Source organism: Papio anubis, chromosome 5 (assembly GCF_008728515.1).
Source record: "Papio anubis isolate 15944 chromosome 5, Panubis1.0, whole genome shotgun sequence".
Lineage (NCBI taxonomy): Eukaryota > Metazoa > Chordata > Mammalia > Primates > Cercopithecidae > Papio > Papio anubis.
In genome coordinates this window covers 50783825-50800100 of record NC_044980.1, presented here as the reverse complement: position 1 = coordinate 50800100, position 16276 = coordinate 50783825, and the positions used below count along the sequence as shown (strand labels likewise).

The window sequence follows — 16276 nt, the reverse complement described above, 5'->3', positions numbered from 1 at the left end:
ATATCCAATTAATTAATTGTATTTCTAAGTTCAACTACATTCCTACCGATTTTCTGCCTTCTGGATATGTCCATTTCTGATAGAGGGATGTCGAAGTCTTCAACTATAAAGTAGATTCATCCGTTTCTTCTTGCAGCTTTGCCAGGTTTTGCCTCGCATGTTTTAAGGCTGTGTTGTTGGGTACATAAGGATCATTATGTCTTCTTGGAGAACTCACCTCTTTATCATTATGTAATATCCTTCTTTATCCCTAACAACTTTCTTTGCTTTTTAGTCTGCTCTGTCTAGAATTATAATATATAGCTACTCCTGCTTTCTTTTGGTTAGTGTCTTCATGGTAAATCTTTCACCATTCATTTACTTTTAATCTATGTGTGTCATTATATTTAAGGTGGGTTTCTTATAGACAACATATAGTTGGGTCTTATTTTTCTATCCACACTGATAAGCTCTGTCTTTTGATTGGTACATTTAGACCATTAATGTTCAAAGTGATTATTCATATAGTTAGAGTAACATCGATCATATTTGTTACTGTTTTCTATTTGCTGCCCTTATTCTTTGTTCCTATTTTTGTCTTCTACTCTTTTCCCACCTTTTGTGGTTTTAATTAGCATTTAATATTATTCCATTTTCTCTTTTTTCTTAGCGTATTAGTTATACTCCCTTTTTTACTTTTTTAGTGGTTGCCCTAAAGTATACAAAATATGTTTACAACTAATCCAAATCTACTTCAAAATAACACTATATCATTTCACGGGTAGTGTGAATACTTTATAATAGCAAAATGATACTAATCCCTTCTACCTGTCCCTGGTATGATTGCTGTCATTCATTTTACTTATATATAAGCCTACATAAGCTTATGCATATGTATATAGATATAAAGATAGATGCATAAGCATACATTGTAGCTATTAGTATTTTGAACAAACTATTATCTCCTAGGTCAATTAACAATAAAAAATAAAAGTTTTTATTTTACCTTCATTTATTCCTTCTTCAGCGCTCTTCTTTCCTTTATGTAAATCAGAGTTTCTGGCCTATATCATTTTTCTTCTCTCTAAGAAACTACTTTTAACATCTAGTGCAATGCAGGTCTACCAATTTTTGTTTATCTAAGAAAGTATTTATTTCTTCTTCACTTTTGAAGGGCAATTTCATAAGGTACAGAATTCTTGTTGATGGGAGGCTTTTCTCAACTCTTTAAGTATTTCACTCCAGTCTCTTCTTGCTTGTACGGTTTCTGAGATATCAGATGTAATCCTTCTCTTTGCTCCTCTATAGGTAAGGTGTTCCTTTCCCCTGTCTTCTTTCAGGACTTTTTCTTTATCTTTGGTTTTTGTAATTGGAAAATAATATGGCTAGGCATAGGGTTTTTTGTTTGTTTGTTTGTTTGTTTGTTTTGTTGTTTTTGTTGTTGTTTTTGGCATTTAGCCTGCTTGGTGCTCTCTGAGCTTTTGTGTCTAACAATTTTTTTGGTAAAATTCTCAGTCATTATTATTGTTTCAAATATTTATCCTGTTCCTTTTCTCTTTCTTCTCCTTCTGGTATTCCTATTGCCTGTATGTTATACCTTTTGTAGTTCTCTCACAGTCTGTGAATATTCTGTTCTGTTTTTTCCAGTCTTTGTTATTTTTGTTTTCCAGTTTTGGAGGTTTACATTGAGATCTTCTCAAGCTCAGACTGTTCCCTCAGCTGTGTCCAATCTACTAATAAGCTCATCAAAGGCATTCTTCATTTCCATTACAGTGTTTTTGATCTCCGGCATTTATTTTTGATTATTTCTTAGGATCTCCATCTTCCTGCTTACACTGCCCATCTGTTCTGACATGTTGTCCACTTTATCCATTTAGAGCCCTTAGCACATTATTCACAGTTGCTTTAAATTCTTTATCTGATAATTCCCATATCCTTGCCATGTCTGGAACTGATGCTTGCTCTGTAGATACTGTGTTGTTCCCCTTTTGGCATGCTTTATAATTTTTTCTCAATAGCCAGACATGATGTAGTGGATAAGAGAACTCCTGTAAATAGCCCTTATTTATGTAATGGTAAAGTATGGGGGGAAGAGAAATGTACTGTATCTTCCTACAATTTGGTCCCTGTCTTTTAGTGAACCTATGCCTCTGGAATGTGAATATTCCAAGTGTTTCTCAGGATGTTTTTTCCCCTTCTTAGGTGAGACAGGATAGCTAGAGTGGGCTGGAATTGGGTATTGTTCTGCTCCCATGTAGAAAGCTAGAGCTAGATGGAGTTGAGCACTTTCCTTCCCTACGGTCAGTTAGGCTCTGATAAAACCTCAGTAGTTTAGGTTCTGGAAAGCTAGTTTCTCCTGAGGACAGATTTTATTAAGAAGAACAGAGTGCTCTGGTATATTTCAAAAAGGTTCCTTTTCCCTATCCTCCTGCCAGAAGCCCATGGGAATTTTTCTCTGCTATATACTGTGAGAAACCAGTTGAGCTACTGGAAGTAAAATTCACAAACGCATGGCACCCCATAACCAATGTAACTAGATCACTGAGTTTATACTCTCAGATTTGTCCACACTGAGCCTTTGACAATTCATTAACTATAGTTTGGATTTTTCTACCCTGCAGAGGTAGCAATGATTTCCTCAAAGGTTTCTGCTCTAGTATGTTGTGAGTCCCTATATCTGCCTGTCTGACTGTCTCTCCAATTTGGGGGCAGCAGCTTGCTTGCCCTGTGACCTAACTTCTCTCATGGATCTAAGAAGAGTTCTGGAATAACACTGGCCACTTAACCAAGCCTTATAGGAGTACAATGCCTTAATACTAGGAGTGTTTCTAGCAATATGAATTCTAGGCATCACTGCTGGTCAGTAAGAGGGGCAAGCATCTACCATCCCTCAAATTTCACCACTAGCTCCCTCCCCAACTTACTAGAAAATGTGTTTACTTGGGATCTTCCTCAGCAGCATATTTTTCAAGGAAGGTTAGAAAGAAAACAATTGCACTAATATAAAATGATTATTTCATGTTTTGTCAAGATGTGGTTATGTGGGCAAGAAATTACACACACACTCACATACACTCACAGTTGATCTGTGGTCAACTGTTTGAACTATGTCAAAGTCCCATGAATATATTTCAACTCTCAATATATTCAAAATGCCAATGTATAATTTTAAATACTGTATACCAGTGGATCCAGCTCATGAGGTGAAAGAAGCTTAGAGTTGGAAGGGACCACAGGTCATTTAGTCCAATCCTGCAGTTCCTAGGTGGGGAAACTAGTACAAAAGCTTAGCATTTGCCCAAGTGCATCCAGCACCCGGGCAGGAACCCAGGCCACATGGCTTCCAATACTTGATAAGAGGACAACCACCAAACTGCCTAAGTCCAGAGTAAACAATGAGAAAGTCAGATTTAGGAAATTAACCCCCATTACCCTAGGAGCAAAGACTCTGACCTGTTTGGGAAACTGGAGCTTCGAAGGGTAACCTAAGTTAAAGTGGCTTTCACATGTCAGGTCCTCAGTGCCCAATTGTAGAGAGAAAGGGAGAGGGTAGAATGAGGGAAAACAGGGACTCATCTAGGAGTAAAAACAAGTAGAGAAAGAAGAGAAAAGGTAGAGAATGGAGGAAGATAATGAGGAAAAGAGAGAGAAGAAGCCAAAAAGGATGGGTAAAATCCAACCTATTTGGCTTTGCCATAGTTTGTAAGGTCTATTTCATTTATTTATTTATTTATTGCTCAGCAAATATTTGTTGAGACTTACTCTTTGCTGGGCTTCATTTCAGCAGAAAGATTCCTAGGCATAGGTTTAGTAAGGACAACACATGGATATCCTGGAGACTTCATCTTGCCAGACAGCTGGAAGCCCAAGACAGACCCTTTCTATACACCAAAGCATGAAAAACTTTTTCTCCCACTAAGCATTAGCACCTCTATGAAATGAAGTAGTTTGGGCGGGGTGCGGTGGCTCACGCCTGTAATCCCAGCACTTTGGGAGTCTGAGGTGAGTGGATCACTTGAGATCAGGAGGTTGAGACTGGCCTTGCCAACATGGTGAAACCCCATCTCTACTAAAAATACAAAAAATTAGCCAGGCATGGTGGTGCATGCCTGTAATCCCAGCTACTCGGGAGGCCAAAACAGGAGAATCACTTGAACCTGGGAAGTGGAGGTTGTAGTGAGCCGAGGTGGTTCCATTGCACTCCAACCTGGGCAATAGAGTGAGACTTTGTCCCAAAAAAAAAAGAAATGAAGTAGTTCAGCAGCAGAGGGTCACCATACCTCATCCCCTCCCACTACTTCTACCTTCTGCTTTCTCTCCAGGAGAGGCAGCCCCAGGCTTTTGGGCTTGGCAACCTCTGGAGTCCAGGGCAACCAAAGGCTTGGTCCAAAGGGGCTAACCATGAAGGCAGTCCAGATTCTAAGCCAGGGATATTGGGCACGTTTCTTTCTCTAGTTAGCCCCAGACCCTCAAACATTCAATGGCATACGCTCTAGATCTTCCTTTTGTCTCCATTCTAGTCTAACATGTCTGGCTCCAACCGATGAGCCAGGATGATCATCTCACATCACAAAACCTCCCAGCCTTTTAGGAGGGATAAGTGGCTGCAACACAGAGGCTAAAGCACTGGCCTCTGCTTTATATGGTCACCATCACAAGACAAGCAACGCAAACACATCCCAGTGTTCAAGAGAAGGAAGGAGATTGGAGTTTCTGCAAGAAGAAGCCACCATAGAACATATTCCCTAGATATATGTTAACAAATAGCCAACTAGTCCTAAATCTCCCACTGGACTCCTTTGAAGGTCACCTAGAATGTATACAGTTGGGATGTTGAGATCTTGTTGTTGTTGTTGTTGTTTTTGTTGTTGTTTTATCAATCTGCCTGTAGCAAAATTATTACACATTAACTCAACTTTCTTCTTGGCAAGGCTTCTTATGAGTCAGGCTTCCCCAACTCTCCCCACTCATGATGGGTAAACAGAAAACGACTAGGACTCAGTTCCCAATCATTTTCAGGATACATGAAGGCAATGTTATGGATTACCCATGAACAAAAGCAAATAAATAAATACAACAAAAACAAACTCACAATCATCATCTGGCAGTTCTGTGTAGAATTCTAGAGCTCCTTAAGAATAGGATATGTACAATATTGTTCCTTGCTCTGTTTAATAACATTTCTAGCCAATGTAAACCTACTCTCCATTCTTCCTAAGGACCTACCTGGACCACAGTCCCACTTCTTCTTGTCTAGTGTCTCCTGGTCTCTGTGACTTTTCCTACCTCCCAGGTCTAAGCATATTTTTGGCTGACACACAGTCTAGATTATTAAGAAGGGAATTCTGTCACCAGGAGACAAGTGATCCAGGGTCTTGACTTACAAACTAGTGTTCTCTAGGGCTCCCTCAAATTCTTCTGAGGGTACACCCTGGCAACCTTACTAGGAGGAACACTTTTTTTTTTTTTTTTGAGACGAAGTCTCACTCTGTTGCCCAGGCTGGAGTGCAGTGGCGCGACCTCAGCTCACTGCAAGCTCCGTCTCCCAGGTTCACGCCACTCTCCTGCCTCAGCCTCCCAAGCAGCTGGGACTACAGGCACCCGCCACCACGCCTGGCTAATTTTTTGTATTTTTAGTAGAGACAGGGTTTCACTGTGTCAGCCAGGATGGTCTCGATCACTTGACCTTGTGATCTGCCCACCTTGGCCTCCCTAAGTGCTGGGATTACAGGCTTCAGCCACTGCAGAAACTCTTAAAGTACCCAAAGATTAACTGTAAAGGAGGTCTCAGTTGGCGAGGCACACATCACTGGTACTGATGTAGTCTAAACAGTTTTCACTTTAGTTCCTCCAGTATGAATATGCAGGATCAAATTAATAGACCACTCTTTTTATCACAGACAGAATAGTATAGTGGTGAAGTCCAACGCCTCCACAGTCAATCCTGGATCTGCTCATTCTCAGCTGTGACAGAGGGCAAATTTCTTAATCCCTTACACCTTCATTTTCTCCTCTACGGTATGAGGACAATAATAGTACCAACCTTGTGGGATTGTTGTTCATGAGTTAGTACATGAAATGGCTTCGAAAGGTGCCAGGCACAGATGTTCACACAGTAAACACAGCTGTCACCATTATTCCTGGGAGGATATTCTTATAAAGAAAAGTAAAATACAAACAATGGTGCTACAAGTGAGATTCAGGTATAGAGGCAAGGAATTGTTTGGAGAATTTAGGACAAAAGGTATTTTGGAGGAAAAGAGTAAAGGTGTGGAGTCTGTCTTTACTTATCCAGAGAGGCTGCCAAGAGACCTGCTGCCTGGGACTGGCTGGCAGGATCCCAGAAGCAGCAGCCACTATTGCAGTTTACCACTTCCAAAATGACTCCACCCCAGGGGCGAGCGAGGTGAAAGGAAGAGAGGGGTTTTGTTTTCTCCATCTGCACTTAATGCTTCTTCTTCCACCAAGAGGGGAAACTATGAACAGGGTGTTTTGGCCTTTGAACCACCTTGACAGCTTGAATTCCTTTACTCTTCCAGGAAATGGTAAACAAAAAAGAATTGCTGTGCTGACACTCTTTTTGCTTCTATTTTCCTTATTGAATGGCTACTGCTTTTAAAGAAAAGTGTCTCTTGACTATCTAAAATGTATTTCAGACTCCTTCGATATATGTCTAACTAGCATGAGGTGCAACAAACAGAAAAGTTGATAAAGGCATGAAAGCTCACCTAAGCTTTAGGTGACTCCTAAGTCACCTAAGTAAGCTTTTGCTGACTTCTAAGGACAGGCATGCCATAGAATATAAACAAATGGTCAAAGTTATTTAAAATCATTGTTAGACAAAGGAAAGATGGAGGGAGGAAGAAGACACAAAAGGGAAGACCATAGGAAGAGAAAGAAAGAGTCTGTAGCCAGAGATTACTTTATGGATATGTAACCAGTGCAGCCACAGAGGGCCCGGTACTCAGATGGGACCTGGTGCTTAAGGCATAATATTCTGTGGTCCCCATCTGGAAATTCTCACTTTATCTTTTAATTGTTTTTGTAAAGGAAGTCTGATACAAGAGTACAGCCTCTGCTCAGACAGTTCTGCTTCCCAGGCTCCCTGGGACAAATTCTCAGCCCCCTGCTCGCCCTACCCAGGAACAAGCTTTTTTCCTGCATCATTGCACCACCAGTCAGTACTCATCATGGTCACTTCTTTAACATTAAGATGAACTCTGTCAGTTTCCTGGTGGTCAGCCTCTACAGCAAATGGGGGCACAAATGATCAGACCTAATGAGCAAGTTGTTGTCTAGGTGGCCCATCCATCACTCTAGCTCTGATGTCAGTCCATTGCACATGTATTTAATTTCAGTCCATCCTTCGTTCGCTAATTATGGAAGACAACTTAGCTCCTATGGGAGACAAAAATCTCTGCAGTGACTTGAGACAAGTGGAAATTTGTTGGAGAGCTTAGATAGAATGTATTTTTATTCTTTTTTTCCATTTTCTTTTCTCTTTTCATCTTTTTTCTTTCTTTCTTTTTCCCCTTTGTATTTTTATCTTAACATGCCTAGACAGAGAAGAACACTGGATTGTACATAATGAGCTTTCTTTGACTCTCTTTTCCAGAGTGGAAATAGGATTCTGTGCTCCATCATCCTGAGCCATCACCAGGGGCCGTCCATAATCAACTATGATGATGAGAGTGGGAAGACATGTGTACATATCGCAGCAGCAGCGGGCTTCAGCGATATTATTCATGAGCTGGCAAGAGTCGCTGAGTGTAACCTGCAGGCTCTGGATGTGGATGACAGGTATCCGTGGCAACCAGAAAGTGCTGGGAACGCCTAGTCATTTCCCCCTAACTGAATCTTAAAATAAAGAAGATGTTTAAGGAGGTGTCCTATACAGCTATATCCTTATTGCCAGTAATACACATGTGCTTGTGACAATAAAAATTGCTCTATTTTAGTGAGAGGAGGAAAAATTATTGTTATGGAGAGGAAGACTGTGACTGTACAGTATTGTCAGATTTTCCACTTTTTGCTAAATGTTCTCCATGCTCTCAGAAGGCGTTCTATATTTCAGCTTCCTGCTATGTGCCCTTTTTGTTCCTAAAGGTAGGTTTTGAGATTTCTGTTTTCTTCATTCTTGGATTATGTTATAAAGTCCACCAGTTCTTTTATCCAGAGAAGAACATAATAAAGACTGTATTCTGGACTATTGGGCTCCTAGAACTACAAGGAACTTTTTCAGGCTGTTGTTGTTTTCGATCATCAAAGATGTATTGTCTGAAAAAGGAAGCTGGGTACAAAAAGGTAAAAAGACTTCTCTCAGAGGTAGTTAGATACTAGATGAAGATTTGTACACCTGTCTTTCAAACTTACAGCTTTTCACGTAGAACGCCCTGCTTATCTAAACTGTTTTGGTTAGGCACTGAATCAATGGAAATGTAAGAAAAATATAACAACAAACAAGCCTATCAAAAATAAGTAGACTCGAGCACTCTGGTTTCTTTATCCTCTTGTATTGAAGTGCAAAATTAGCCCCCTACTTATAATTATTTATTTAATTTATTTTTTTGAGATAGAGTCTCGCTTTCATGCCCAGGCTGGAGTACAGTGGTGCAACCTCAGCCCACTGCAACCTCCACCTCCCGGGGCCAAGTGATTCCCTTGCCTCAACCTCCTGAGTAGCTGGAACTACAGGCTTCTGCCACCACACCCAGCTTACTTTTGTATTTTTAGTAGAGACAGGGTTTCACCATGTTGGCCAGGCTGGTCTTGAACTTCTGGCCTCAGGTGATCTGCCCTCCTCGGCCTCTCAAAGTGCTGGGATTACTGGCATGAACCACCATGCCCGGCCTACTTATCATAATTTTAGATACCCCAAGAAAGCTCCAGATACGTGATGCTCCCAGATACTTGAAATTCTTCTTTTTCTTTTTAAAATTACTTTATAAAATATGGAATACTTCACAAATGTGTGTGTCATCCTTGTGCAGGGGCCATGCTAATCTCCTCTATTAATACCTGAAATTCTTTTAACCCAGGGAAAAAATGGGGGGCTCTACATAGGTCTCAGAAGTTGGAGATAGTTAAATGACTTTAAGTAAAATTAAAGTATAAATCATTGAAAGTAGACATTTTTCGGCCAGGTGCAGTGGCTCATGCCTATAATCCCAGCACTCTGAGAGGCCGAGGTGGGTGAATCACTTGAGGTCAGGAGTTTGACACCAGCCTGGCCAACATGGTGAAATCTGTCTTTACTGAAAATACAAAAATTAGCCAGGTTTGGTGGGGGACACCTATAATCCCAGCTAGTCAGGAGGCTGAGGCAGGAGAATCCCTTGAAGCCAAGAGGCGGAGGTTGCGGTGAGCCAAGATAGCACCATTGCACTGCAGCCTGGGTTACTAAGCAAGCAAGACTCTGTCTAAAAAAAAAAGAAAGAAAGAAAAGAAAAAGAAAAGAAAAAAGTAGGTGTTTTCCTAAGAGGAGGTGTTGATCATAAGCAAGTAAGAAAGTAGAAGGACATAGGCTACATGAGGAAAAAAGTGAATTAACCTTTTTTTTAAAAAAAAAAAAGAACAAATTTCAGAAAGGCAGGCTGAGGGAAAGTTTATCTACTTCAAAACACTCCTAGAACCAGCTTTGAATAGAAGAGTTCCCATTTTGCAATACCACCCACTTAGCAAAGAAAATCCGGTTCTCTAGGCCTCAGGGTGGAAAGTAAAACTAACGGGAGAAAAGAAAGTACAAAAGATAAGGACAGTTCAAACGGAAGTAAAATATCCAGAAGAGTCCTTTCCGCTCCAGTGCTCAACTCAAAGGCCTCATGTACTGATCAAATCCTAGCCTCCATTTTTTTCCCATGTTTTCTGCAGCTAAACATGCAATTCTGCCTTCATGCTGAAGCTATAAGCTTCTGTTAATAGTTGAATTTTTCAGGGCCAGGCACGGTGGCTCACGTCTGTAATTCCAGCACTTTGGGAGGCTGAGGCGGGCGGATCACGAGGTCAGGAGCTCAAGACCAACCTGGCCAACATGGTGAAACCCTGTCTCTACTAAAAATACAAAAATTAGCTGGGCTTGGTGGTGCACGCCTGTAATCCCAGCTACTCTGGAGGCTGAGGCAGGAGAATTGCTTGAACCTGAGAGGCAGAGGTTGCAGTGAGCCAAGATTGTGCCACTGCACTCCAGCCTGGATGACAGAGTGAGACTCCTTCTCAAAAAAAAGTTAAAAAAAAAAAGTTGAATTTTTCAAAGTTTGCATAGGTTTATATGCTTTAAGCATTCACAATAATTGTGATTTCCCCTTCCTTCTTCTCTTTTTTAGCGTAAGTTTTTCCTACTGAAAGTTTTTGTGGAAAGGAAAGAAAAGTAAGGTAGTAATAAAAAGAAGTAGAAGGAAAATACGAAGAACTAGGCCTCCCAGATAGTAAAACACATCATAAGTCTATGGTATCTAAAACATTGTAGTACTTACCTAAGATATGACACAGAACTCATAGCCCAGAAGCAGCATATGCAGCTTAAGTGTCTCAAATTTCATCAGTCTGTGAGGTCACAGTTCCCTTTAATATGCAATTTACTTATCTTCAGAGAGGAAAGTCTGTTACCAAGTTCTGCTCTCTGTGTATTTCTGGGAATTCTCTGGGGAATGTTTACATGTTTCATTAATCATTCCTCAGTCACTGATAGCTCAACCAATGCTGCATCCTTGGACCCATCATCTCCTGCCATTCAGCGGCCACCACATCCGCCCACTGCTTGTCTCTGCTGAATTCCTTCTGAATCACGGGCCCTGCCCTTTAGCCCCCTGCTGTGATAACTGAGGCAGATTGACTGTGTTTGCAGGACATCCTGAAGCTTAGAGATAAGAAAGGAGCTAAAGTTTAGACAACTTGAAATTAGGTACCACAGACTGGCCCCAAGGACATGGGTATTTTAGAGATTATCTATATGCTCCCCTCATTACTCAGCAAAATCCTGTTCTTCTGGATCGCTTCCATATTGATGGTCAGAGGAATTTAAACAGTCGGTCTTAGTAATTGTCATGAAGGAGTATTTCACACAGCTTCTGAGTGAATCATCACATGTTGGTAAGCCTGACTGGATCAACATCCAGTCCTCCATCTACTGAATTTATTGGCAATAGTCTCTCTAAATGGAAGGACATAATCTGCTGGGGACCCATCTTGTTTCAGAATAAATGTCACCTGGAGACCTCTCTCACATAGAATGGAACTAATCATATCTGCCAGGTTCAAATATGCAGTGTGATTGATCACTGTGTTGAAAAATATATGGCCCTATTAGGTGTTATAAAATTGCTACTACTAGCATAACAGAAAAAGGTGTTTAATTGACAGAAGATACAATCTGTACCTGGGAATTCTGGGGTCACACAATATACATACATATATGCTCTCCAAATACTCATGTCCAACCCCCTTCACAGATACACCCAACCCAGCCCTTCTCTGTCCAGCTCCCGGGCTGCCTCCAGGCCTGAGAGCCAACCTGGCCCTCTCAGGAGTGCCCTTCTGCCCAGGGTTCAGGCCTGAGGAGAGGTCTTCCATGACCTCCTTTCCCCCAGGACTGCCCATTTCCCGAGTGACTTACCGGAGGGATAGTCATTCTTTGTACAGAAGACCCCATTCATAGGAATGTGGGCCAGGCGCAGTTGCTCACACCTGTACAATCCCAGCACTTTGGGAGGCTGAGGCGGATGAATTACTTGAACCCAGGAGTTCGAGACCAGCCTTGGCAACATGGCGAAACCCCATCTCTACAAAAAATATGAACGTTAGCCAGACTTAGTGGTACATGCCTGTAGTCCCAGCTACTCAGGAGGCTGACATGGGAGGATCGCTTGAGCCTGGGAGGTGAAGGTTGCAGTGAACTTTGATCGTACCACTGCTCTCTAGCCTAGGTGGCAGAGTGAGACCCTATCTCAAAAAAGGAATGTCAACTTGCCCTTTGCCCTTTGCCTCTCCCTACATCCCCAGAAAAAAATCAGAACATAGTTTTGTGACATCAGTACTTAATCCAAAATATAGTGTATTCAATGTTTTATTTTTGGAGACAGAGTCTCACTCTGTCATCCAGGCTGGAGTGCAGTGGCACGATCTCAGCTCACTGCAATCCCTACCTCCCTGGTTCAAGTGATTCTCCTGCCTCAGCCTCCCAAGTAGCTGGGACTACAGGTGTGCACCACCATGCCTGGCTAATTTTGGGTTTTGGTTTTTTTTTTTTTAAGTAGATTAGGGGTTTCACCATGTTGGCAGACTGGTCTTGAACTCCTGACCTCAAGTGATCCACCCACCTCGGCCTCGCAAAGTACTGGGATTATGGGTGTTAGCCACCGTGCCTGGCCTAGTTTATTCAATCTTGAATACAACCATGGGTAGAATCAAACGTCCAGTGCCTTTTCACAGTATTTTCCTGGATGACCTGACGGCCAGGGCTAATTGTCTTTAGGCCACCTCCAAGCTCTCAACTCTGATCTCCTGCTGGCAACTGCCTAAAGCAGCTACAAGTCCACAGCTTCCAAAAATAATAATGCATAGGCACAGAGCAGCTATAAATCTACACTTAAGAAAGAAACATTTTTTTTTAGAGTCATGATAATCTTCAGAGATGCAACTCTATCTCCCAGCAAGTTGACTTTTTATATGCTTCAACTAAGCTTCAGCTTCTCAAACTTCTGTTTTAGATCAAAGTATTTGCGGCACATTAGGCACACTTAAAAACCCACTGGGACAGGTTACCAAAACACAGGCAGAGTCCTTCATCCAAGACAAATCCAAGCCTTAACCTCCTAGAAAACAGTAGGCGCTCTTTAAATGAATAGTTGAAATTCTTATTTCTACTCACAGAGTTTTAAAAAAAAAAATCAGAGTCTAATACTACCCAGAATTATTTTGTCTTTGGTACAATAATGAAAGCAGTAACACAAAAGTATCGATTTATTAAACTGTCTTATTGAGAGCCTCTCTATGTGCCAGGCACCACGCTGGGTGCCAGAATCACACAGTGAGTGAAAGGCTCCCATTCCCCTCCCACATGGAGCATACAATCTAACACTGGCCGGATGCGGTGGCTCACGTCTGTCATCCCAGCACTTTGGGAGGCTGAGGCAGGTGGATCATGAGGTCAGTAGATTGAGACCAGGCTCACACATGGTGTCCTTGGCCTCTACTAAAATACAAATTAATCACACGGTGGCATGTGCCTGTAGTCCCAGCTACTTGGGAGGCTGAGGCAGAAGAATCGCTTGAACCCAGGGGAAGGAGGTTGCAGCGGAGTCAGGAGCTGGGAACAGCCTGATTAGGAGCCAGGACTCATGCCCTGCAGCATGGAACACTTTTATGTCAGCATTTTTTTTTTTTTTTTTGAGACAGAGTCTGCCAGGCCCAGGCTGGAGTGCAGCAGTGGCCGATCTGCCTGCCTCACAAGCCTCACCCGGTCACGCATTCTCCTGCCCTCTAGCCTCCCCAGAGTAGCTGGGACTACAGGCTTCCACACCAACCGCCTCGGCTAATTTTTGTATTTTAGTAGAGACGGGTTTCACCGTGGTCTCATCTCCTGACCTTGTGATCCGGCCTGGCCGCCTCCCAAAGTGCTGGGATTACAGGCGAGCCACCTCGCCTTATGCTTCAAGTATTTTATGTTATTTTACGGAACCCTCGGGCCAGTTTTAAAAGATAATTTGATTTTATCATAATTCTAAATCCTTTAACTTCTATTTTTGAGTTATCTCACTAGATTAGTAGGAAACCTAACCTCATCTTTTAAAGCCCCCCACCCGGCTTCCCTTATTGTGTGTGCCTTGGTTCTGGAATTTTATACAACGGGTGTATAGGAATAGAGATGGAGGGTGGCCCTTTGTCTTCTGTCCTTATCCCTTCAGGTCGGATGATGTTCAGCTGTGTCCATGTCGTGCTTGGGCATGGGCGCCATCTTGGCCTGCCTGTGGTCCCACTGCCTAGACACACCACAGACATTCCCCATCCCTCGCTCCTAGCATCTCTGCCAGTGAAGCAAGGTTCTTGACCCCTTTGCTCCTGAGTCCAGTGGTCCTTTATGCTCTTGTCATACCACTTTTTTTTTTTTTTTTTTTTTTTTGAGACGGAGTCTCCCTCTGTCGCCCAGGCTGGAGTAGCACTCGCCTCGCTGCAGCCTTTGCCTCCCGGGTTCTCCTGCTTCAGCCTCCCGAGTAGCTGGGATTACAGGCATGCACCACCAAGTCTGCTAATTTTTTGTATTTTTAGTAGAGACAGGATTTCACCGTGTTAGCCAGGATGGTCTCAATCTCCTGACCTCGTGATCCGCCTGCCTCCGCCTCCCACAGTGGTGGGATTACAAGTGTGAGTCACCGTGCCCAGCTGTCACACCACCTTGACCACTGAAGGGGGACCCCCTTTCCAGTGCTGGGAAAGCCATTTCCATTCAGATATTTAGTTAAATATTTTGCTTTTGCTCTGAAGTTGCTCTGAGTCCCAAACTTGGCTTTTGAAAGCAAAAACACATTTCCCTTTCTGACTTCGCAATATCCCTCCGCTGAGGTTGAGCACAAAGTCAATCATCCCCTTAAATAGGGGAAAGAGGCGAGGTAGAAAATATGTATAGACATCAGGATCTTAAAATATAATCCCACCACATGAAGAAATGGTGGGTTTTTTTGTTTTGTTTTTGTTTTTGTCTTTTTGTTTTTTGTTTTCAGGCTTAATTCACTTTATTTTTCTTGTATAAAAACCCTATGTTGTAGCCACAGCTGGAGCCTGGGTCCACTGCACGGAGACTCTGGTGTGGGTCTTGACAAGGTGGTCAGTGAATTCCTGATAGGGAGACTTGGTAAATACAGTCTCCTCCAGAGGTCAGGGGTCAGGTAGCTGTAGGTCTTAGAGATGTCATCAAAGGTAGCCTTGGCAAAGTTGCCCAGGATGGCAGTGCAGCCCTGGGCTGAGGTGTAGCAGTCATCGATACCAGCTATCATAAACAGCTTCTTGGGCACAGGCGCTGAGACGATGCCAGTGCCCCTGGGTGCAGGGATGAGGCGCACCAGCACAGAGCCACAGCGGCCTGTCACCCTGCAAGGGACGGTGTAGGGCTTGTCGATCTTGTTCCCACGGTAACCTCTGCGCACGGGGACATTGGAGAGTTTGGCCAGGATGATGGCCCCACAGATGGAGGTGGCCTCCTCCTTGGAGCACTTAACACCCAGGCCGACGTGGCCATTGTAGTCCCCGATAGCAACAAACGCCTTGAACCTGGTGTGCTGGCCAGCACGGGTCTGCTTCTGCACCGGCATAATCTTCAAAACCTCGTCTTTGAGAGAGGCCCGCAAGAAAAAGTCAATGATCTCAGATTCCTTAATGGGCAGGGAGAAGAGGTAGATCTCCTCCAGGGACTTGATCTTCATGTCCTTGACCAAGCGGCCCAGCTTGGTGACCGGCATCCACTTCTTACCCTCGGTGTTGCCTCGGGGAACTCCGCGGCCTCGACCGCGGCCCCGCAGGGTCGCCACCCGGCCCCGGATGCCACTACCGAAACCTCCGCGGAAGCCACCACGGTTCCCCATCCCAGGTCCTCCAGGGCCTCCGGGCGGGGCCGCTGCACCCGTGTCATCCGACGTTTGGTGTTTTCTCGGAGAAGAAGCAGAAGTGGTGTTAAGAGGGCTGGGCGCGGTGGCTCACGCCTGTAATTCCAGCACTTTGGGAGGCTGAGGAGGGCGGATCATGAGGTCAGGAGCTCGAAACCATCCTGGCCAACATGGTGAAATCCTGTCTCTACTAAAAATACAAAAATTAGCTGGGTGTGGTGGCCCGTGCCTATAATCCCAGCTACTCGGGAGGCTGAGGCAGGAGACTCGCTTGAACCAGGGAGTCGGAGGTTTCAGTGAGCTGAGATTGCACCAGTGCACTCCAGCCTGGCAACAGAGCAAGACGCTGTCTCAAAAAAAAAAGAAAGAAGGAAAAGAAAAAGAAATGGTGTTGAGAAAAGTTGGCTGTGTAATTACGAAAACAGTCAGATTGGCTCTGACCTCACTGCACATACCAAAATACGCATATAGTCACACACACAGATTTTGTTTGTTTGTTCAGTTTTTGGTTTTTGAGGCAGGGTCTCACTCCATTGCCCAGGCTGGAGTGTGGTGGCAGGATCTCGGCTCACTGAAGCCTCGACCTCTCTAGACTCAATCAATCCCCCCACCTCACCCTCCCAAGAAGCGAGGACTATAGGCACGTACTCATCATGTCCAACTAATTTTTATATTTTTTTTGTAGAGACTGGGTTTTGCCATGT

General features: G+C 43.4%; 1 protein-coding gene, 1 long non-coding RNA gene, 1 other non-coding gene and 1 pseudogene across 3 annotated transcripts in view; 1 reads left to right on the top strand and 3 right to left on the bottom strand.

The window, feature by feature from the left end:
• The window catches only part of ANKRD55 (ankyrin repeat domain 55), a 130801-nt gene that overhangs the window by 94868 nt on the left and 19657 nt on the right, over positions 1-16276 (top strand). Inside the window, exon 8 of the mRNA XM_021939373.2 lies at positions 7595-7779. Within this exon, the coding sequence (XP_021795065.2) occupies positions 7595-7779 (185 nt within the window). The remainder of the gene's footprint in view (positions 1-7594; positions 7780-16276) is intronic.
• On the bottom strand, positions 7436-10672 carry LOC110743462. Its single transcript, XR_002522554.2, has 2 exons — positions 10452-10672; positions 7436-8269 (listed from the first exon to the last, which is right to left on the bottom strand). It is a non-coding gene; the product is annotated as an uncharacterized LOC110743462 (long non-coding RNA).
• Positions 8925-9029, bottom strand: LOC116275090. The gene has a single exon (XR_004184055.1). It is a non-coding gene; the product is annotated as a U6 spliceosomal RNA (small nuclear RNA).
• On the bottom strand, positions 14558-15566 carry LOC103885105 (annotated as a pseudogene).